Genomic DNA, 23293 nt, shown 5'->3' with positions numbered 1-23293 from the left:
GCCATCTGCACACTTACATAGCGTTTTCTACAGTCGTATCGAAATAAAGCTTACCTTCTAACCGCATTAAGCGAAGATGTTCCTTAGTGCAGCTGCAAGGTAGGACGTTTCACCAGGTGCATACCCTGGGATGGCATAATGAGAGCCAGTCACCCTGTCCAGGAGGATTAAGTACATTATGATTTATTTATCACTGCAAAAAATATCCACATGGTTAAATATTTCACCATGGCACAGACAGGACAGGCTATCCTAAAATAAATCAGTTTTTCTACTTATAGGCCTAGAAGTCAGAGACAGAAGGGAATGGAGTCATTATAAGCAGCAGCATGGGGTTCATATTTCTAAGCAAGAACTCAGGTTATGATTTAATCATGTAGTAAACAATATTGTGGCCCAAGTCATATTATAAGATTATAAGATGATTTTGTTGCTGCTACAATACAGAATGTACTGCTGTTACAATACAGAATGTACTGTCATCAAGTTTCAATAGAAGAGAAAGCAAAAAGCTATTGCGAATGAACTCATGCCATAAAAGATCCAGATGCAGCATTATTTTCAAGTTTTGGATAGTGTTGTCACAGTCTATCAAACACTTGCCACTTCAAACACTGGGGCGAACAACTTATTCCGAAAGCTGACTCAGACAGCTGGCCCTTTTGTGGCTCACTGCTAGTATGAATTATTAAACTCATGGGCTACAATGTGTTCCCTTCAGGTTCAGCAGAATAGCCTACTTACCTTCTCTCTCTCTCTCTCTCTCTCTCTCTCTCTCTCTCTCTCTTTCTTTCTCTCTCTCTCTCTGTTCCCATGGCCCTCTTCTGCTGAACTGCCCTCCCCTATGGAGCATGTGTCAGTGGAGGTCCCTCAGACCGATTTCTGCTTACTCACTACCTCCCTGCCTGTAAAGCCTTAATGAAGCATCTGCAGTAGCCTGAGGTCACCAGTCATCTCTCTCTCTCTCTCTCTCTCTCTCTCTCTCTCTCTGTGTGTGTGTGTGTGTGTGTGTGTCAGAGAGAGAGAGAGAGAGAGAGAGTTGTATGTATGTGTGTATGTTCAGATTTGTTGTATAATTTCTTTGATTTTGAGAGAGATGCCTTATAGCTGGCTATTTTTGTTGTTTTATTTAGCATACATTTAAACAGACACTTTAAGTACCATTGTTGGTGCTTTAATGCATATGTAATCTCATGCAACATTTACTTAATGTTGAATAATTAGACTGAGTAGATAATTGGTGAGAGGAAAGGTGATGATGGGTCAACTGAGCAATGTTGAGGGACCTGGTCATATGTTCTGGATGGATGATCATGATAATTTGCCTACTGATGTCTGAAGTTCTCCAGAGAAAAAAAGTATTGAACATATTTGAACAACAATAGATAGCCTACTAAGGAACATTGCCAGCAACATCGCTGGAAAAGTTGTCAGCTTAACTGAACGGCAACATAATACTGCTGTGGTTTGGGTAAATAGTTCTTGGATTCTATAGTTTGTGGCCTGTCGTTCGTAGGGTGTAACACTACCTTTCTTAGAAGTGAGATTGCTGCTATGAGAGGGAAGGTTATATGTTAAATTAGCCTATAATGAAAACATTCGTGTAGGAACTCTGAGAAGTAATTGCGTCAACACGGAAACAATTTAGTGGTACTCAATGGGAGGGTCGTGCAGTGACTGACAGGACGCCTGAGCAGTAAGCAATGATGGTGCTTTCAGACTTCGATTCCACTGACCAATTACATAGCCAAGCGCCAGAAGCTCTAGCGCTGGAGCATGTTCACTTATGTCCTTTAAAAAAGAAACGGTGTGGACAAATTGGTGGAACAGATTCCCTCATGTGCACTTGTCAGCGCTACATTGTAATGGCATACTGGAATGTTGTCTTACAGCATGTGAAAATGTATCTGTACTAGGCTACTGTATCGAGCGGTACCCATAGACTGTAAAAAAGTTATTCACTTGGTTGGTAATTTAAGAGGTTGGTTGTGTCACACTGCTACGACCTGAGTGATGTTTTGCATATGATTCGTATGGTATGGTGCCGTAACTATTATCATTGGGCTACAGTACAATGTGAAGTTGTCCAAAGTGTCTGCTAAATTTTCATTTGAAAAAGTAGCATAGGCTAGGCTACGGCGTTGGCGGAATAGGAGAGATGAGGAGGGCATCTACCTTCCTTGCCAAAATTGTAAGGTTTGTTATGTCTTTTATTTGTAAGATCAGGGAGGGCGTCAAACACTTTGGGTAGGGTAGCTGTATCAATCATATATCATTCTCCATATGTCACCTAAACCAGATACTGCACCATCACAAGATGTAGGCCTATCAACGTCGGTCCAGACAGTGGCGAGACCATCTTTGCCTTGTCTTCAGGACAGGGCAAATGTGGAGTGGCAGTGATCCGGGTCAGTGGACCAGCCTCGACCCTAGCTCTCCGCAGTCTGACTGGTCCGAGTCAGAGTTTTCCGACCCCACGGAAAGCTCTGCTGCGTCACATCATACATCCCCACTCTGAGGAAATACTTGACCGTGGACTGGTCTTTTGGTTCCCTGGTGAGTTGGTCCACTTTGTTGTCTGTTGAATAGACTCACTAACTTACATCATGATTGATAAACAATTGATGCTAATGTAGCCAACTTGTGGAGGATGAAACCACTCTTTGGGTCTTAGGCCAAATCTGGCATCAAGTCCCTGTAGAAAAAAAATATGTTGCTTTAAAATAAAGCAGCTGATGCATGTTCCTATTCCTCCATTAACTTAAACAATCTATGTAGGCCTATGGGGAAATTGTTCCTGTATTTACATTTTTGCTCTTAATTGCAGGTCCTCATAGCTTTACAGGGGAAGACAGTGCAGAGTTCCACATACATGGGGGTCCAGCTGTGATCAGCGGAGTCCTGGGGGCACTAGGTAAAGTATCACATGACTGAGGGGTTATAGGCTATACAACAGAGCAAGGCCATAGTCATGATGTCAACATTGGGAGGGACCAACATTGGGAGGGACAATGTGGTGGGGTCTGAGGGACCCCCAAACAGAATTTCAGTACATTTCCTACCATGCAAAAAATATTATTAAAAATCACAAACAAGTCGTTAGTTAAGTCAGTCAATTAGGGTATTCCAAACTTTTGATGGACATAGGCATGGCATGGATGGATTATGACCCCTCCCCCAGATAGAGGGGTCCTGAGGCATTCTCCCACGGAATATGTAAAAAAAAAAAAAAAATGACCCTTTAAATGATGACTTCTGAGTTTTGTGAAAAGATAAGGGTGGAGACGAAGCAACTTCACACAGAGGCTTGGGCTTCAGGGACCCCTGAGCTCTTGGGCCCAGTAAGCCCATTAAGTAATCCATCCCTGGACCTGTGGTATGACTCCATTTGTCTTACAAATGTATACTTTAAAAGAAATTACAAACTAGAGTATCTTTGTTAACCTCTATATTACACATAATGTGGTTCTTTGACTTATTACTTAGCCTACACCTGAAGATTTAGGCTTAGACTCATAGGTTTGGACCTATAGCCTAGATTTTGTCTTTTAATTTAGATTTTATTATGCTGGCGGCTAATCACACAATTTTTTAGCATATTGAAAGGGACATGATTCAGGAATAGGCTACTAAGATAGGCCCCTCTTCTGTCCTCACCTCTTGTTACCTCCTGCATTATAGACTGGCTTCTGACAGAAATTACGTTTTGTGCCAACATGTAGAAACACCAGGCCTACTACAGCCTTTAATTGGTGAATGGAGGTGCAAATTCCTTTCTTTGATTATTGTCCGCGATTCACATTAACTGTTGGCTATCACCGCCAGTGTGTTGTACACGTTTTTTCCAACTTGTGTGCCGTCGCCACATTTGATTCCTACGTTTTGCCTGCAAGGATGCGCGATTGAGTGCGGATCTAAATAATAAGTGCGCATCTAAGAGGCCTATAGCCTAAACAGTCATTTCTGGCATTACTACTAGCATATGAATGCATCATTTAGGTTGAAAGACATGTGAAAGAAATGAAGGACACAGGCTTGCACAAATTCATAATTTAAAATAAAACGTTTCACTTTCATTGCGAGAATAGGCTACAATATGGAAAATGTTTCAAAGTTCCTTTTGAGTCTGATCGGCCCAAAAAATGTATGGGATTTCCTTAGCCTGTGCTACACCTTTCCAACAAGTTTTGTGAAAACTGTAACGGTAGCTTTTGCGATATTGTTGACAGCCCTACCTCACCGCAGTAGGGTGCAGTAAATGGAAGCTTTTGATAGCGCATGCCACTAACGAAAAACGGAAAACCACCAGGACAAACCACTCAGGGGTGTAGGCTACTCTGGAACCATCACTACTTGGTCACAAATGTGTGCGTTATTTACGTTTGATTACATTTCAGATGCGCGTTGGTTTCCTGTAGGCCTTGTATAGCGCTTTTTTCTTTCTTTATTTTTCTATGTGGGGGACATTTTGGTCATATTTGAATATTGGGGGGGACACGCCCCCCTCAATGTCTATGGTGACTACGGCCCTGCAACAGCGTTCCAAGTGAAACTGGATGATACAGCAGGGTGTTGAAAACTGTACTGCCATGCCAGTTTTTATCCTCTAGAGGGCAGTATACCCTTGGTCTTTATTCAGCACTTTTTAAACCCTTTAACTGGCACACCATGATAAAAGTGATGAAAAAAATATTTTTTGTTTCATCTTGCTCTATTAGGCTGTAGTATGAAAAATCTGTGATTTTTTTTTCAAAGGACCCTCCCATTCAATTTCTATAAACCTCTACCAAACGGTTGAAGTGCCTGTTAATGGTAAAAGTCAGTTATCTGACTTTGGCATGAGATTATTGTGTTTTACTGAAAGAAAACTGTTTTTTCTCCAAAAAAGTGGTATTATCTTGTAGCCCTGGTCCCAGATTTTAAGATAAATCATGTTAACAAGAAACAAACTCATGCCTGTACCTGCAGACCACTTAAGTAAATTTACCATTGAAATGAATGGGATTCTATGGATTTAGGTGAAGAACGTGTACACATAATACATTTTGGTCAGTGCCATGAAGAGAAAACTGATTCAACTATATAAACCATATATTTTCTGAAAGCTTCGTTTGGTCCTTGATTAAAACATAATGTACGTTGTTTTGGACAAAAGCGTCTGCTAATAAATATATACATAAACATAAACGTAAACATACACAACTTCCTGCACAACCGCTGACTGGACCTTTAAGCAAGTCAGGAAAGGGACTTGGACATGGAGAACACATAGTGGCCATATCATAAGTCTATGAAACAAGGAAGTCATTGGACATCTTTGTGTAGATATTGTCAGAGAATGTCTAATAAGGGGAGAACCGCCACTCTCGGAAAACATCCGGTTTCTGAACTGGTTGCAGTTCCTGTTCTGGTTCCACGTGAGGGCGCTCACTAATAAGTGCAGAATGAATGGAGGTCTATAGAGCTGTACCCCTTAAAATCCACTTTTCTCGGGATATAATTTTTTGCCCAGAAATTTGAATGTTGCATTCGAAAGAGGGGGCAGAGAAAATACACACCAGTGAATATTATATTTTTTGAGTCACTTATTTGTTCTAAAAAACCTTTCAAATGCGTCAATGACGTCATTCATTAGCAGAAAGCTAGTGTGTTGTGGGCAACAACGACCCAACCTGTAGGAAATTGAAAGGACATAAGTATTCGTTCATTCAACTTTTGACCTATAATCCATATTGAGCTTGCAGAAAACACAATCAAATCTTCGATTTTTCAACGACAACCAGGTGAAAGTGACAAATTTAGCCATCTAGCTCCATAGACCCCCATTGTTTTTGCACTTATTCGTGATCACCTCTAGCGGAACTGCAACAGATTGCAGGTACAATGGAGTTAACAGGGAGTGACCCGGCTCTCGTAAACAGGCTCTGATATTGTCTATGCTGTGCTAGCTTTTAATTGCAATATATCACTTTGTAATTGTAATTTCACTCATGTGTTTTCTGTTGCCTACTGATGGAATACAGTTGATCCTGAAGTGTCTGCTTTGTCAGTGGACCAGCGATTTAATTTCTGTGATATCAGTCTTACATTCATAGATGTCCAGTATCTCCTACATCCTGCTGGGTTTTTAAGCAATGTGCAATAGGCCTTAGTTAAACCCAGCTGTAACACTCATCATGACCATTGACCAAAATGTCTCCTATATTTTTTACATGGAAAGGTGAACTTCAACCTTTGGTGAAGTTGAATGCATCCCCCAGCAGATACATACGTCCCATCAAACCAGTTCTTAAACTGAATTGTTTTTCTATCCCCTCATGCCCATCATGTGCAGTCCTTAACATTGACCCACTGAGGTGTAATGCCACATTACATATTTCTGTGAAGTCATAACCAGAAACTGCATACCCTCTGTAGTTGTTTGTATTTCTCCAAGTGTAATAGAATCCTCCCTTGATAACTGTGTGAGGTATGTGTTTTCCTTGCCTGCCGAAGCTCACAGTAGATATGTATTTGAATGTTTGTGTAAGGGGTTACAGCGGTGTTTTGCAGGATGACCATGGCTATGGCTTTCCTGTATGTAGGGGCATCTCTGGGTGGTCCCATGATGAGATATCTGGAAATATCCAGCCTTTCATCTTTACTCAACATAAATATAAAGGCAGCACATTAGTTTCCACTCCCATTTTTCATGAGTTGAAGTAGACGATCCAAGACTTATTCTCTGCACACAAAACATGTATTTGTTCACAAACTTGGTCAGATCTGTAGTCATGAGAACTTCATCTTTACATTCAGTTCACAACCAACAAGTCTGTTGGGCAGTCCTGCAGTCAGCCTGCCAGGTGCACGCTCCCCCAGAGCCTGAAATCAGTGACATTATTTTGTGTGATAAAAGTGCACACTTTAGTGCACTTTCATGACCAGTCCCAGGCACGTCTGAGCAACATGCTTTTTCATCAGCTTTTTGATATGTCACAGCTGTCTGGAGGATGGATTACCGTGGCAAAAGTGAAGTGCTCACTGACACAGATTTTAACAAATGTGTGAACAAAATTAGAGAGAGCTAAGCCTTTTGTGTACATAGACGTAATCTTTATATCTTTTACTTCAAACTGTGAAAAAGTGTACACTATTTGGTGTTTCACTATTGAACATATGCACTGTTCCTGGAACTCTTGATTTGTCCATGTGCAAGTGCACATCATCATCATCAACAACAACAACAACAACAACAACAATAATAGTGGCCAGAAAACATGTCCCTTGACACCCAAAGGAAACTCTCCCTCACCGGTGTCTAATTAAGTGAGTTCTAATATGGTCTTTGTATTTACCTTTTTCCATGAGGAGCGAAATAAGTGGAGGGTAGAGCAAGGTAGAATCCGGCAGTCCTCATAAAAATAACAAACCCCACTTCCAGGTAATGCAGTTTTCCCAGAAACGGGCAAACAAAGGGGGTTATTTTTGCCCACATAATCCTCATCACTTTGCTTCTCTGGGCAGTTTACTGAGAAACGCCCAAGCAAAGGGGAAGCTATTTGTGTTTATGTTTATGAACTCTTTCTCCACATAACCTCACAAAGGAGGTGGATAGTGGGAAAACAACATTTCACTTTGTTCTGACCAAGTCCTATATTCTTAATAATTTCCAATCTCCATCAACAAAAGTAAATGACTGAATAATAACTGGACATCCAATATGCATATTTCCAATGTCTTCATAATTTACACCTGAAATATTATTTATGAACAAAAATATTGTTTATTTTATAATATTAATAAAATATGTGTAATTTACAATATTACATTTGTAAAATTTTATAAGTATTGTTTATTTTTGTTTTCTTAAACAAGTGGCCTCCCAGGTCACATGGCATGAACACATGACAAACACAACACAATAGCAAGAGTTCAGACCATGCCAGAGGCTCGTGCATTTTATTGCTTCCCTCTGGCCCCTAATGTCAGATGTCAAATTGTTTTAGCAGTCACAGCAAAGTTTTTTCCATCTTGGTTATCAATTTGTTTACTGTTCACTAGTCGTATTACACACATTAATAACCTGCAATGACCAGTGACCAACATTTGCAGTCCTGTGTTTCTTTAACGGAATAATTGTTGGAAAATCAAGTTTAGTTGCTTAATTTATGTGATTGGGTTTGTGGTAACATTAGTCCAACAAATATAATGTTTGTATCATTCATCTCAGCACCATATCAAATATCTAATAAATCTAGGAACTATACAAACTTTTGTATACTTTTGTTTATAAACTGTACAGGTTTTTGAGTCATTTTAGCTGTAACTTTGTAGCCACATTTACGGTATATAACTGCCTCCATGGCACTGTTCGTCTGTCAGGGAGTCTGCCCAGCCTGCGCCCAGCAGAGGCAGGAGAATTCACACGGCGGGCCTTCCACGCGGGCAAGCTGGACCTGACGGAGGTGGAGGGGCTAGGGGACCTGATCCATGCCGAGACCGAGGCCCAGAGGAGGCAGGCCCTGAGACAGATGGCTGGAGACCTGGGCCGACTGTACCATGACTGGAGCCATCATCTCACCCGGGTACACACACTCAAACTTTATCTCCCGGGATACACCCTGTGTTTGAGTAGTCCTCTTGAAGGGTTAGGACCCAGTTATGTTTCAGGGCTGCCTGACAGATCATTCAACTTCACTGATAAGGGTTGAGGTGGCAAGTGGAGTTTTTTTATAATGTATTTTTTATGTAATGTATCAAAACTTAGTATCATCTTTCTGTGGTGTTGTAAAACACTCAAAAAGGTAAGAGCAGGGTTTACAGTGCTGTGCCACCAATTGTATCGGCAAAATACATCAGTGAACAAGTTAGCAAGTTTTCCACAGTACTGTCTGTGCTGTTGTTATTGTTATTAGTTGACGCGCTAGAGTTTACATGAAAATATCTTTAAATAGTTCATTTACGGTATGTGTCTATTCAAATAAAGTGTTGCCTAACATGTATTTTTTCCATTGGCCCCAATTAACCTCATGGTAAACAGGAACACAGGAAGCTTGTTGGCATCAGTATCGATGTCACAAGTTGAGCCAGAAGGAGATTTTTTTGCCAGACTGGAAGTGAGAAAATAACACCTGTTACTCAACATAGCTAATATAGCAAGACAAAGCATTTTTTTTTCTTTTGTAGGATTATGTTAGAGTCAAACAATTATTACTGGGCAGATTGAGATTATTTTCATATATTTCTGTTTGAATGGCATAGAACACATGTGAGCTGTCATGAATTTGGGTATTTCTTTACTAGTTGTTTGTGCAACGGACCTATCTCTGCTTTGATACTAGCATTCATCAGCCCATGTGCTATCAGAGAGCTGAACCCCCGACCTTGGCAAAGCTTGCGGAGCATTATTGTCCGCCATACTCACCGGATTCAGTGGGCAAGGTGTGTCATCACCCATCATCCCAGCTATTGTTGTGGCTATGAGTGTGATGGACAGTCTCAGGAGCCGCTCGGTGGCGCGGAGAGCAGAGATCAGGAGAGGGGATATCCTGCGCTGGGTGAGTGCCAGCCCAGCTCTGGCACATTCAAAGCCCACGGGGTCCTAAGACTCGAGAAGATCGTGTTAATTTTCAGCAGCCTGTGTTTACACTTTGGCGAGAAAGAGAGAGAGACAATGAGCGTGAGAAGAGAGAGAGAGAATCTTGAGACGATGAGACAAATTTAGACTTTTCCGCAGGAAAGATCTCTTTTACAAAAGCAAGCGCTATCTTGGACCAGCGGTTCTCTCTATGAACATTTTTGGGTCAAAAGCTCACACAAGTCTAGGCACCTTGGCTTGATGTAGTCACAATAAACAATGGAATCTGCTTAGTGAAAAAGACTTCTGACATGTTTGAAGTTGCCAACTTGGCTTAGTTATTGACATAGAACATTATTGTTTCCCAAACAGACCATAATATGTGTGTTGAACTTGTCTTTGTGTTCTTTGTCCCTAGTGTTTGGCCCATGTGGAAGCGTTCATTGACTTCAGTGAGGATGAGCTCATCGAGGACGGGGTCTTAAATCAAGGTAAGTGTCTCCATGGCTGGAAAAACAACAGGGCAGCTGACTGGAGGAGTCTCTCTTTCCCAGGGGATCAGGAGCCTTGCCATTTCCTGTTTGCATGGGACATGAGCAAGCCAGTGTGACTATGAAGCTTGAGTGTGTTTGTGTGTGCGTGTATGGGACGGTGTGGGGTGGTGGTATATGGGAGGTTAGAGGGGAGATGGTGGAGGAGGGAGATAGAGATCAAACTACTGAAAGGACAGTTTCCTCGAGGAAGCACGGAGAGAAAAGGGCCATGGGGGAGACGTCAGGCATTCGTCTTGGCTTCAAAGCCGAGGGCCCGCTAGCCTGTGTGTGTGTGTGTGTGTGTGTGTGTGTGTGTGTGTGTGTGTGTGTGTGTGTGAGAGAGAATGAATGTGTGTGTGTGAGAGAGAGAGAGAGAACGTGTGTGTGTGTGAGCGAGAGTGTGTGTGTGTGTGTGTGTGTCTGTCTCTGTCTGTGTGTGTGTGTGTGAGAGAGAGTGTGTGTGTGTGTGTGTGTATGTGTCTGTGTGTGTGTGCAGGAATCCGCTGTCAGCAGCTGCGTCTTCACAGAGCTCTGCCACCATGGTTTACAGCCGGCGGTGTCGTCAGCTGACTTGTTTCCTCCTCCCTTACCCCTCTTTTTCCTATCACTTTTTGTTTTTGTTGTTTTTTTGGTTCTACGTTGTTCCTTTTGTTGGACTCCCAGTACCTTCAGGATTGGTGAACGTGATGCCTGTGTTCCTGGGGAGGTTTGTCACTTTCCTGCCTTTGTATGGAGGGCCAAGCAGAGGACACGTACTCCCCCCACTGAGAATTATTTACCAACACAACCCAAGGCAACTAGCCATACCGATAAAGGTGATTTGGGTGTGGTGTTGAAAGAGTGACACCATTTCCATGAGAACTGTTTTTCTTGGGGGAGTACCAGGAATTTTACATGATGTGCAGGAGGTTCCCAAAGTGGGGAAGCCAAGTGGCTGATTGAAGCTCTGGGAGATGCTGAACACTAGCTCCTAGCCAACACAGGGAAGGGTCACCAGTGCCTAATTTGTGTATTGTTCACTATGAGCAGTTTTAGAATCTGTAGCTGCGTTTCCATTACAGCTTTGTACAAATGATATTTGTCGAAATTCGACAAAAGCACAATTGTGAATGTTTGGTGTCTCCATTAAATCAGGGGTTTCCAACTGATTGTGAACCAGGGACCATCATTCTGACTAAGGAGGCAACCCCAGGACCACCAATGTATAAAAATACTGATTCCCCACATTAAAACTACATGATCAGGGACCACCAGCAAATATTAAATATGAGTTTTATCTTCCTACGATAGTCATTTTAGATAAATGTGACAGTGGATCTCCCAAAAAGTTTGGACAGGATATCTTCAATTGCATCCAACAAAACCATGGAAGCTGAATTAAGGGGATTCATAATGTAAAGCAAGGAAAAATATCAAAAGATAAACACACACATACATACAGTGACAACGTGTGACACTTCTGGAAGGACATATAGTCCACATTTAACATCATAAATGCTTGAATTTTGTTACTGCTTGGAGTACATTTGCACCGATGTCTTCACCTCGAACCAATTCTAAATATAATCCTGTCTCATTAGACCACACAAATGTGTTTAGTGTCATGTGACTCTCAAGTGCAAAAAAATATGTTTCCATTTCATTTTTGCTAAATACAGTAGTGCTATTTCAATACGTATGAAAATCCACCTCATGCAAGCATAAAAACTTTTTTTATGTTTTTATTTTTTACATACAATATTCACATGTTTCCATTCCATTTGTTTGTAAAACATGCACTGTGTATGTTCACCAGTCCCTGATTTTGACTCCTTTCCTCTTCTCTCCTCCTTTCGTCCATCTCTCATGTGTCCAGTGGATGAGTCCTTGTCTCAGCTGTTGCAGGAGATTGAGGAGCACCTGAGTGACGAGCGCAAAGGAGAACGCCTACGCAGTGGCGTGCAGGTGGTGATCGCCGGGGCAACCAACGCAGGCAAGAGCAGCCTGCTCAACCTGCTGTGTAAGGACCAACACGATTCTCTCTCTAACTCTCCCTCTCTTACCGGCTATGCAGATGGTACTCATCTCAGTACGCCACTCTCCTGCAGACAGTAGGCTTAATGACTCATGACATAGTTTGCAGTGACAATGAATGCCATTTCCGAGCATTTTTCTCCAAAGAATTCTTTTGGAAAATTTCTGTTTCTAGATATTTATAGAGAAGGTAAGGCACAATGTCCCCAGAAGTGCCATTGTCTGAGCTGCATACTCAGTGCCATCTTGAAGTCTTCAATAATTTGTTTCCTTTAAACTAAGCATTTACATGAAGTATGTGATATGCCGATTGAAACGCATTCCACTCAGATAGCTAGGTGGCTACCAGGCTCAAAATGTACCTTTAATTGCAAACAGAAAATTTCTAGCTAGCATCATATCATTACATGCTTCTATTTCCAAAGGAATGAAGGCTGTTTATACCATCTTAATGTCATGCTTATCATTGTTAATATTGTTATAGTATTTGAATGGAGCTGGCAAAAGATCATTATGATAACCGTGTAGACACATTGTTCTTAAAGTTCACCATTTATAAATGAGTTAAACAGCATCAAATTAGTAGTATTTCTTAAGAAATTTATATTTTAAAACAAAACACTGTGGGCACTGTGCATCAGTACTTGATCAAATGAGCTTCCTCTGATCTACTCCAGCACTTAATGTAAAGTAAAGTAATGCAAAATGATGCCAAATTAGAGCATCTGCCTTCAAATGTTCAAGAAAGCTTTATTGTCATTCCTACATTGTCATGTAGGAGCGAAATTTAGTACTCAGGTCCCGGTTGATTAAAACAAAGCAAAGCCCCTTCAATAGTAAATAGTAAAAATAGTAAAACAATTAGAAATAGGTAAAACAAATATAAGAAATTAAAAAATATGGGTAAAGCAAATGCATCATCCTATCTAAAAATCTATTGTAGAAATTGTACTTCTATTGATAATATAAAAGCAAACCCTCTGTTATTGATTGATGGATTGAATGTAGAAGTAATTCTACTGGGGTCAACTAAAATGTCATTAGCTAAAACACATTCTCAGACTTTTTTCTAAGTAATTAGTGTACAAAGAAACAACATCCTATTGTGCTGTCATTGTGTGCATGGAAATGGACTTCAGTGGCGTAGTCAGGAGGAAGTAGCTTTCCACTGGAGAACCTGGCCAGATCTACCATGCCAGGGGAAACCCACTCACAGTGTGGGGGATGAGGGATGGTCTGTTCCCCTCCTGCAATCCATTCTCTTATTTATGCCTCAGTGCTGGTGTCCTATCACTGTTTAAAGACTCACATCCTGTGGTAATGTGGTGGCACGCATATCAACTATTCAGAGCGGTTCCTTGGTTCAAGTGCTTCCTATCTTAATAATGGGGGTATTTATCAGTGCTAAGATAAAATCCAGTAATGTTTCCTTCTAACATCCATCTTATGACCGTCTGAAGACGTATGTAGATAGTCAGTGTGAATAGAGACCCTTGACAGTGGACAGTGGATTGTTTTTGTCTTCATGCATTCTTAAATAGTTGGAGGCAAGATTAGCCACGGTGCTGCTAAGGATTTAGTCTCTGGTCAGTGCTTTTACAGTTTATTCTCATGTCAACTATGTGACAATGGTGTAAGGCTTTGATTACCAGTGTTACTGTAAAAGGGTGGAGTGACACTTGATGATTACAGAAGGAGAAAATTGACTGAATTGTCTCTGAAAAGCTAAGATTATTTGAATTCTTAACTTCAAAATACAATGTTTAAACGACATAACTCTCAAACACCTCCACCAGTTGTGAAGAAGACTTGAATTCATTACGATTGTGTGAACCCATATGTCCCTGTTCAGGCCAGCGCCCTGCAGCCATCGTGTCTCCAGTGGCCGGGACCACCAGAGACGTAGTGGAGACGTGTGTGGACATTGGAGGGTTTCCTGTCCTGCTCAGTGACACTGCGGGCTTAAGAGACACTCTGGATAGTGTGGAGAGAGAGGGGGTGCGGCGGGCCCGTGAGAGGCAAGCACAACTACATTTGCTTGTCATACCACTTATACAACCAATGTAAACATATCGTGTTATAACTCAGTGATATAACAGTGTCATATTAACAGTACCAGTATTTGTCATAACAACATGTTTTAATTCATATGACTGCTTAGTAGCATGTGACATAATCTGTTATGACATACTTAATGTTAGGCATTGTAATTATTCACAATATTAGTAAAATGAGGCTGTGATATCCTTGAGTGACTGCATGACATCTGCCATGCTATTTTTTATGACATCAGGAATTGGCAGAGGGTCCAAGTTAAGTGATATGTACTACAGACTTTTGTTTAAACTAATTTACAACACAGAGACATGTAGCACAGTGCGAGGTTCTTATCAGTACTCCCAAGGAAGTGTTGGTCTGGCATCTCTAGTGTTGTGACCTCATTCCATTCCGATCACCTATGGAATTTCAAGAGCCACAAACAAGGCTATTAGAATCTGGAACATTTTAAGTAAACAGTCTGAAGGGTTTTGTTTTTGTTGTGTCAATTACAGTACATAAGAGAGTGTGAGAACAGTACTGCGTGTTCTACATGTACTGTATGTAAGGAAGTTATCCATAACACTCACTTAATATTGTCTTCCTCTTGCCACCATTATGCATGCTAAGTATAGTCCCTATACATTTGGGTGGTGACAAAATGGACAGATATAAATATCCATCACAAATACTTGGCTTGCATATGCTGGCACCTACTACGCCCATGGTGTTGTGTAACAGACATTAAAGGGGCACCATGTTTTTCTGTTCTGACCGATGCCTCCCATTGTTTATCTTTGGGTTGTACATCAACAGGAGAAGCTGTGTCTTGTCATGCATTCTGGAGAGAGGGGGGAGCCCCTCACTTAGACATTTAGGAAGTGCGCATAGTCCTTCATGACAGGCGAGGGGGTGGGGGTGAAGAGGGAGGGCTACGTAGTTTGAGGCTAAGTGTGTCTGGGAGACTGACCCCACACAGGAAGGAGGTATGAACCCCTGGCATCCGCTACTGTCATGTCCCCCCCCATGCCCCTCTCCCCCACCCCGCAGGGTGCAGCAGGCCGACCTGGCACTGGTGGTGGTGGACTCCTTGCAGCTTCCCCGTGACCCCCGGCACATCGTGGCCCACCTCGATGGGCAGCTTGGCGAGGTTCTGTCTGGCCAGCAGGCCTCCCAGCTTTCCTGCCTCCTGGTGCTCAACAAGAGCGACCTCCTGTCGAAGGAGCAGTGCCGGAGCATCCAGAGCGCCCTGAGGGAGAGCAGTGACCTGCCCCCCGCCTGCCTCCTGTCCTGCCACACCAACGGGGGGGTGAACGGGTTTCTATCCGCCCTAAAGAACGCCGTGCAGATTTTGTGAGTATTTCACCAACATACTCTACATGACAATAGTAATAATAATAAACTAAAGCCCCACTTTGAATTCATTTTGGATAAAATTCGCTATAAAAAGTTTAGTTTTGGTGATACTATTCTGATTTATTTTACCACTGCTATTTTATTTGTATTGGCTACATTTTTATAGTCTTCAGTTACTTGACACCTTTGGACCAAAGTTCTCTGTATTTCCAGAGATGAGTCTGTGATGAGTCTTATTAGTCGTACAAAATAACTTTTTTCATAACTAGCAGAAGGCAACTTTTCCACAATCTGAATCCATGTCTTTAGATTTATTTACACCTTCAGAGATTGTTACGGCTGGATACCTTTATATTATTGATAATGTATTATCATTAATAAAATGATTTAATTTGGATAAATACATCCATTTAGAACATGTAGAAACATGTAGAAAATTGCCTGCATTGTCTGGTTCTAGGTCTGATCTGGGTGTGTGTGTATGCATATAACTGTATGTGTGTGTGTGTCAGAGAAAAAGAACTTCTTGTCATGTTCAGTTTTTGCTGTTGCTTAGATTGTACTTTTCAGACTGGCATGATAACAGAGAACTTCCTCACATTCCTCTTCCTTTCCTGTGTGCTGCTTCGGTGTGTCAGGTGCGGGGATCCCCTGACCGGCGGGCCGAGCCTGACCCAGGCCCGGCACCGTGCCCACTTGATGGAATGTGTACGCTCCCTGACCCAGTACCGCCAGTACCGGGACGTGGACCTGGCCCTGGCGGCCGAGGGCGTCCGCTTGGCCCTCATCGGCCTGGGCCGCATCACTGGCAGGGTGGGGGCCGAGGAAATTCTGGACATTATTTTCAGGGACTTCTGCATTGGGAAGTGACCCAGCTGTTACAGCAGAGTTGAAACAGTGACTGTGTGTGTGTGTGTGTGTGTGTGTGTGTGTGTGTGTGTGTGTGTGTGTGGTATGCACATGTGTGTATACTTAATTTTTGTAATATATTCAGTTTCATTATTATTCAAGATAAACTGGAAATAAAAAATAAGAGAAACCAATGCATGTTTTCTCTGTGGGAATGAGGGCATCTTCAGCCTCCCCTTACTGTCCACTTGTTCCCCTGCCAATCAAGGGCACGTTTCCCAAAACCATAGCTGCTAGCTAAGTTAGCAACTTTGTTGGTTGCAATGCAATTTCTCATTGCCAACCAACTACGGTAAGTTGCAAGTATGGTTTTGGGAAACGCACCCCAGGTTGCTATGTCAGTATTTATGTCTCTCTTGTGAACTCCTCACCCCTCTTTCCTTGTGTGGCCACCCGTAGCACAGATTCACTTCCACACGTTAAAAGCTCAGTCCTCTCAGCATTTTCCACCTTCTAGTTTGCCTTTCCTTGACCCCTCGGAAGCAACCCAAACAAAGCTGCAAAGCTCATAATCAACTTTATTGCTTTAAAGCAGTTCATGACGCCGAGGAAGAATTGGCAGCGCAATGGCACTGATTATGAATCTGGTTTGTTTTTTGTAGAAGAACATTTCTACATGAGTACAGTCCCCTCCACAATTATTGGCACCCCTGTATTTCTTTTGTAAAACCTCACTTTTGCCAATGAACGGTCTCTTAGTTTTCTCTAAAATGTCATACATTTAAAGAATACAAATCAGTGACATTTTGAGCATTTATCTTTACAGAATAGCTACGGATCGGGGAACTTAGATAATCATGGCAGGAACTTGATATAACAATACAGGTTGGAGGTCGACCTTCTGACCACGTGGTGCAGGGATAACAACCTCCTGCTGAACGTCAGCAAGACCAAGGAGATTGTTGTTGACTTCCGGAGAGGTCACACCCAACACCTGCCACTGACCATCGACGGTGCTGTGGTGGAGAGAGTGAGCAGCACCAAATTCCTGTGGGTGCACATCAGTGACGACCTCTCCTGGACCACCAACACTGCATCACTGGCGAAGAAAGCTCAGCGCCGCCTCTACTTCCTGCGGAAACTCAGGCAAGCAAGTGCTCCACCAGCCATCATGACCACATTCTACTGAGGCACCATTGAGAGCATCCTCTCTAGCTGTATCGCTGTGTGGGGCGGAAGCTGCACTGAATACAACAGGAAAGCCCTGCAGCGCATAGTGAACACAGCTGGAAGGATTATTGGTGCTTCACTCCCCTCCCTGAAGGCAATTTACACCACCCACCTCACCCGCAAGGCGACCACAATTGTGAGTGATGCAAGTCACCCCGCTCACAATTTGTTTGATCTACTGCCCTCTGGGAAGAGGTACAGAAGCCTGCGCTCCCACACCACCAGACTCACCAACAGCTTCATACACCAGGCTGTTAGGATGCTGAAATCTCTCCTCCCTCTCCCCCCTCCACCCTCAGCTACATAACATCCTGGACTTTGGACCCACAATGGCTGCCTTGCACTACTCCACTTGTACACTTGCACACTTTGCAACTTGTTGTTGTCCTGTTGTCCTGAAAACACAACACTTCTGCTCTTACATAACTTGCACCACTATGCCACTTGCTTACTTACTGTAGGTCAAACAGAACTACCGCAGCCATTTATTTCTTCATTGTATGTGCCTTCTTATTTACTCATTTATTGTTTACTTGAATGTTATGTTTGTCCGTGGACTTAATTGGTAAAATATGTCTTGTCTTCACCGTGGGATAGTGAGAAACGTAATTTCGATCTCTTTGTATGTCTGGGCATGTGAAGAAATTGACAATAAAGCAGACTTTGACTTTGACTTTGAATTTATGTTCAGTAAATCATTTTTGCATTGATCTGTACATGTTGTGGATAATCGACCACCTGGATGATTCAATCATGACCCACTTTTTGTGTCTTAGCAGAGGCATCCAGATTTTGATATAAATTAATAAAATGACATGATACCATGAACTTTAATGAGGATCCCACAGCCTTTATATTAAAAACAGCCCCAGGACATCACAGAACCACCCAGGGGCAAATTTTCCCAATGCGACAGGGTGGACAATCATTTCAGGAACACACCAAAACTCATCTTTTTTTAGTGAATAAAATAACTATTTTATCACCAAATTATTAATGCACTTAAGTGGAGTAATATCTTGTTTATCAAAACAATAATTGTATAGCAAAAATGAATTCATGATTTTACTAGCCTGACGTAGCCATACTCAAGATTCTATTCAGAATTTGAGTCTGTAATCTGAGCATTGGGACGTGATTATGGGGCATGTTTCAACCGAGGGGGGAATGCCTCTGTATACAATTGCATAACCTATCAGACCTATATAGCCTACTGTGAATCCTGTAGTGAGAACGGCTGGGCCAGCAGATCCTTCTCGACAATTGTTGATTTCTGTTAGTTTTTTAAGTTATTGGGCTGTCAATAGGCTATCTAGTAGGCTACAACAACCATGATAGCAACATAAACATCTAGTGACAAGCGTTTTGCTGTGAGCAAAATCAACCGAAGCGCGCTCAGGTCACGTGAATGAATAAATATGAAGGTCACTGTATGTTGTGACATGTATAATGAAATACAAAGTATGAGAAGCGCTTTAACTTGCTCAACATGTGCATGTACGCCAGCTGTTTCTATTGTCTATTGATTTACATGCTTTAAAACATGCTTCTAGCACTTACATGAGCAGGTCAATGAAACAATTGAATTACAGTGAGTGAACTGGGTAAAAATAAAGAAAAAAAAACATTTATTTCATTCAGAGGCTTTATCAGTTTGTGTTGGTTTCAGGCACATAAGACAGTTAGTGTGAGATTTAAATGGTTGGAATAAATGCCTAAAATGTAGACATGTTGATGCAGGGCATTGTATGCAACAAACTTTTTGTAGATTGAGGGTTGAAATTCAACACAGACAAATTATGATTAACATTTGTGTAAAACTGGACATAGATTAGTCGACATTTTGCATAACTGAACAGTAGTGTATATGCTTGATCTTTATGTTACATTTAGGTTATACAATAAAGGTTATACATAAAGGCAAAAGCAGACATGCTCATCTCTATTGTTTCTATTTTGGCCATAGAACAATACAAAGACTGCTTCAGGATGTGGTAATCTGTGTCCGGATTTGACAGACAGATGATTATAGGGTCTTGATTGGACACCATTCAGTGCCCTTCCTGCAACAGTTAGCACTGTGCCAAGAAGGCAAGAAAAGAAGCTTTGTATAGGCAAGATTTCAGGTAGAACTTTTCTCAGAAACAGAGAAAAAATTGCTACTGGATAGTGATTTGTACTGTGAGTTACAGAGTTCGCACCCGGGAGTCCCCACCACCACCACATCTATCCCAGCAGTCTAGCAGCGTGACAGCCCACGGGTAAAAAAATGATTGATGTTTAAACAAAGGATATCCTGAGAACAGGAGAGGAGCCTCCTGCACCTGACGGCCGTTTATCAAGAGGCGACCAGAATCACCAGAGGCCTCCTGCTTCGCCTCACGTTCCCCCATGGGGAAACCAGAGGAGACGGATGAGATGATCACTTGTTCAAATTAAAATGTACTCATAGGTGGTTTGAGGCAAACACTAGTTTGATATGAAGCGCAAACCTGAATTAATAATTTTACTTTCTTCAAATTATAGTACATATGTACACAATGCCATCATATGAATATGTTTGGTCACTGTCTGGATTGCAATGTAAAGTAAATAATGTAATGAATGAATTTACAGTTATTATACAGTGTAATGAAAATCATCAAAATCGATAGTGTATATTCATGCAAGTTGTTGATCTATTCCAGAAATTGTTGACCATTCTACAATGTTATAACAGACCCATAAATAAGCCTAGTGTCTTTTTTCAACTCGATGACACAGTGCATTCTTTCAGTGCAGTTGGTGAAAGATTGATGGAGAAAAGTTATGTGAGGGTAGAATTTACAGTATGTTTAACCTATGGGCCATGCAGTGTTAGTTTATGTATATGACAGTCTGTCTAACAGCCTCTTCCTTCAGCATTTCTTCTGTAGAAATTTGTGGAAATACAAATTTTAGTGCATAAGCAATATCAGTTTTAACATTACAGAACCATTGATCCTGCATAGGCTTGAATGTTGTGTGATGCACCACCATGCTTTTAGCCCCTTAAACACTTCCAGAGTACACTAGTTTTATCAGAAGTTAGTTAGTTTTTTTAGTTTTTTATCAGAAAATGTCGACGTTCACAATCAGGGGCGCCTGCAGGAATTAATCCTATGGTACGCACACCCATCCCCCCCAGTCAGTCAGCAAAAAAGTTAACCTACATAGCATAATAACATCCACATGCAATAATACAACGACAACGTCTACAATGACCTATTTATTTGGACAACTTGATACAGCCCTATACAGGCTAAAGTTACCTTTAGTTTTGTTCTAGCGTAACGTGACTTCTGGCTTTAGTGCAGTCTAACGTTCTGACAAGCACACCTATTGCCTACCTTGTTCTTGTCAATCTGGAATAACTCCTAGCTTTGCTGCCTCCATCCTTTCTGTTTTCGTTGTTTAAACTTGTGATATCCATGATGAGTATTGAGTTAGTGAATTAGCTCAACATTGTGTGCTGATAACCATAGCCTATATAGATAGCCGAGTAAAAGAAAACAACAAGTAGCCTATTGCGTGCCTGCGTGCGTATTCTCTGTCCTGCTCAAACAAAATGTGTGCACGTTAATTTTGATAACGTGTTCACTAACTTTACGTAATAGAAAATGGTAAATAGCCTGATGGCATACAGCTAATGGGATACTGTGCATAGTTGGGAAGGTATGGTAGGCCAATTTGGTGTGAATACACACACACACACAAGGGACATTTTCTCTCGCTGTTGAGTAGCCTGATGGTACGCACAGTGCGTAAGGACGTACACCTGCAGGTACATGTTCAAAATCCAACTCAGAGTATAAGGGCTGGATTTGTGCCATGTATTTCCACTATAATCATTCAGTGCGATTTTCTGCTGTCCTTCAAAATGATTTACAGATGATGAATTTTAATGGAATAGAATTACATGCCAGTCACACTATATACAATCATGTTTGGCAGTAGAAGTATATTTCACCATTTCAGATACAGATGGCACATAGCCTTCAGTGGTGTGGTGTAGAGATGATGAGAGAAATAGATTAGCCTTGACCACCCACAGCAGGGGTGGGCAACTAATTTCCCCAAGGGGCCACATGACAAACTGGGACTGTTGAGGAGGGCCGGACCCAAAATACCGAACTCAAGTCTGAACTCAATTCTGTTCAATTCTATTCTGTTCTTGTATAACATTAAGTAAATCATATGGTTTTGTTTACTAGTCGTAAGAACAGATGAAAATGTGAGGGAGACAAAGGAAAAACAGCAATATTTAATCTATGTCCAGTATTTAATCCTCATTCTCGAAAATGATTTTTTGACATTGACATTTTTTTTTTTTTCAGTTTTCAAAGACTGATATAAAAAAGTACTACAATATCTATATAATTAGGCTAGGTCATGAAAATGTGAAGGAGTCAGTACAACCGATAGGCCTGTGCCACCATTTCATCAACACTCAGCAATATTTCATAATTAAATCATTGCCATCATTAAATTAACTCTATGCAGAATTAGACTACGAAAATGTGGAGCAGACAATAATAGGCTGTCATTAGTTAATCAACATGCACAAAGAAAACTATTTTAAAAATGTAGGCTATGTTTTTGCTTTAACATAACTGTGATTGGTCAACTCGCTCTGTGTGTTGAGCCGGCTGCTTCAAGCAACCTGTGGGTAGTAGCATCTTAGTAGTTCGCTAACATAAGCTTTGCAAATAAACTCAGACATATTTTGGTTACAATTACGGGGTTATCCGATTGTAAACTGTCTATCTGCCAGTAACGTTTTGAAATGAACACTTCGTATCGCCAACGAGCAGCAGTAGGAGTTCGTTCTAACAACCTTTGCGGTGGTGAGCGACGCAGACATAAGAGACACAAAACTTTGAAAGGTTTACGCCGACGTAAAGGCAACTGCATTGTGTCGACGCAGAAGCATAAATTCTATTCACCAGCAGATCAGTGAGGGTGTTTACGTCGTATGCATCCACGCACAAATGTATGGGCGTACAAATAGCAGTCGCTTTCAAAATAAAAACAACGATATTGATTTGCATGCATTATCTCCATGCTAGGCTCTTGACTATTGTTCTTTCACGGACCTTACGCGGGCCGGTCAGGGAAAGGCCACGGGCCGGATGTGGCCCGCGGGCCGTATGTTGCCCATGGATGACCCAGAGGAATCTGCTCATCCAAGATATGAAATGGGCATGATATCGAGTACTGTATCTGCATTTTATCAGTTAAGAATGTTTCAGCTTTATCTTTCTCTCTCACTCACCCGATGCACAAACCTGTGTGTATGGTAACAAACCAATATTAATATAAATGAATAAGACTGCAACATGTTAACCAGGTACTCTTAAAGTAGCCTATTACACTCTTATTGATTAATATTGATTAATATTGAATTTATGTATTTTTTATGTATTTTTTCCCTCTTTACGTATTTACATATGTGTTCACATTTAATTGTGTAAATTTGCCCAGCAATGAAAATAATTTGGTTTTATACTTCAGACTTGGTTTTACACTTGTCCATATTTCAAATGAGGCTTAATCAAGCAACCAGATTTTGGGTACAACCAATTTTACACAAAGCTCTTTGAACACAATTGAGTACAACAAGCCTGCACTGATGAATAAGCCCTGTGGATGTCTCTATAGACTTGCCATTAAGTGACAAAAATAATGATTCACAGAA

General features: G+C 41.4%; 1 protein-coding gene across 2 annotated transcripts; it reads left to right on the top strand.

The window, feature by feature from the left end:
* The first annotated feature begins 49 nt into the window (after positions 1–49).
* gtpbp3 (GTP binding protein 3, mitochondrial) lies at positions 50–16541 on the top strand. Of its 2 annotated transcripts, none has more exons than XM_048253633.1 (10): positions 50–360; positions 2123–2196; positions 2300–2556; positions 2828–2914; positions 8365–8567; positions 9978–10050; positions 11948–12091; positions 13958–14123; positions 15193–15495; positions 16137–16541. In XM_048253633.1, the coding sequence occupies exons 2-10, from the start codon at positions 2159–2161 to the stop codon at positions 16366–16368; spliced, it is 1503 nt and encodes a 500-aa protein (XP_048109590.1). In that variant the 5' UTR covers positions 50–360; positions 2123–2158; the 3' UTR covers positions 16369–16541. The 2 variants fall into 2 exon arrangements, with proteins under 2 accessions (XP_048109590.1, XP_048109591.1); XM_048253634.1 differs by having other exon boundaries at positions 82–99.
* The last annotated feature ends 6752 nt before the right edge of the window (positions 16542–23293 follow it).

Source organism: Alosa alosa, chromosome 9 (assembly GCF_017589495.1).
Source record: "Alosa alosa isolate M-15738 ecotype Scorff River chromosome 9, AALO_Geno_1.1, whole genome shotgun sequence".
NCBI classification, from domain to species: domain Eukaryota; kingdom Metazoa; phylum Chordata; class Actinopteri; order Clupeiformes; family Clupeidae; genus Alosa; species Alosa alosa.
Note: the sequence above shows the minus strand (reverse complement) of the source record. Positions and strands in the feature narration are given on the sequence as shown.

Excerpts from the sequence above, each read along its gene's own strand:
- gtpbp3 (XM_048253633.1), top strand. The coding sequence starts at position 2,159 with ATGAGGAGGGCATCTACCTTCCTTGCCAAAATTGTAAG. Across the intron at positions 12,092-13,957 it reads CAGCCTGCTCAACCTGCTGT|GCCAGCGCCCTGCAGCCATC; the intron begins GTAAGGACCAAC and ends GTCCCTGTTCAG. Across the intron at positions 14,124-15,192 it reads GTGCGGCGGGCCCGTGAGAG|GGTGCAGCAGGCCGACCTGG; the intron begins GCAAGCACAACT and ends CCCACCCCGCAG.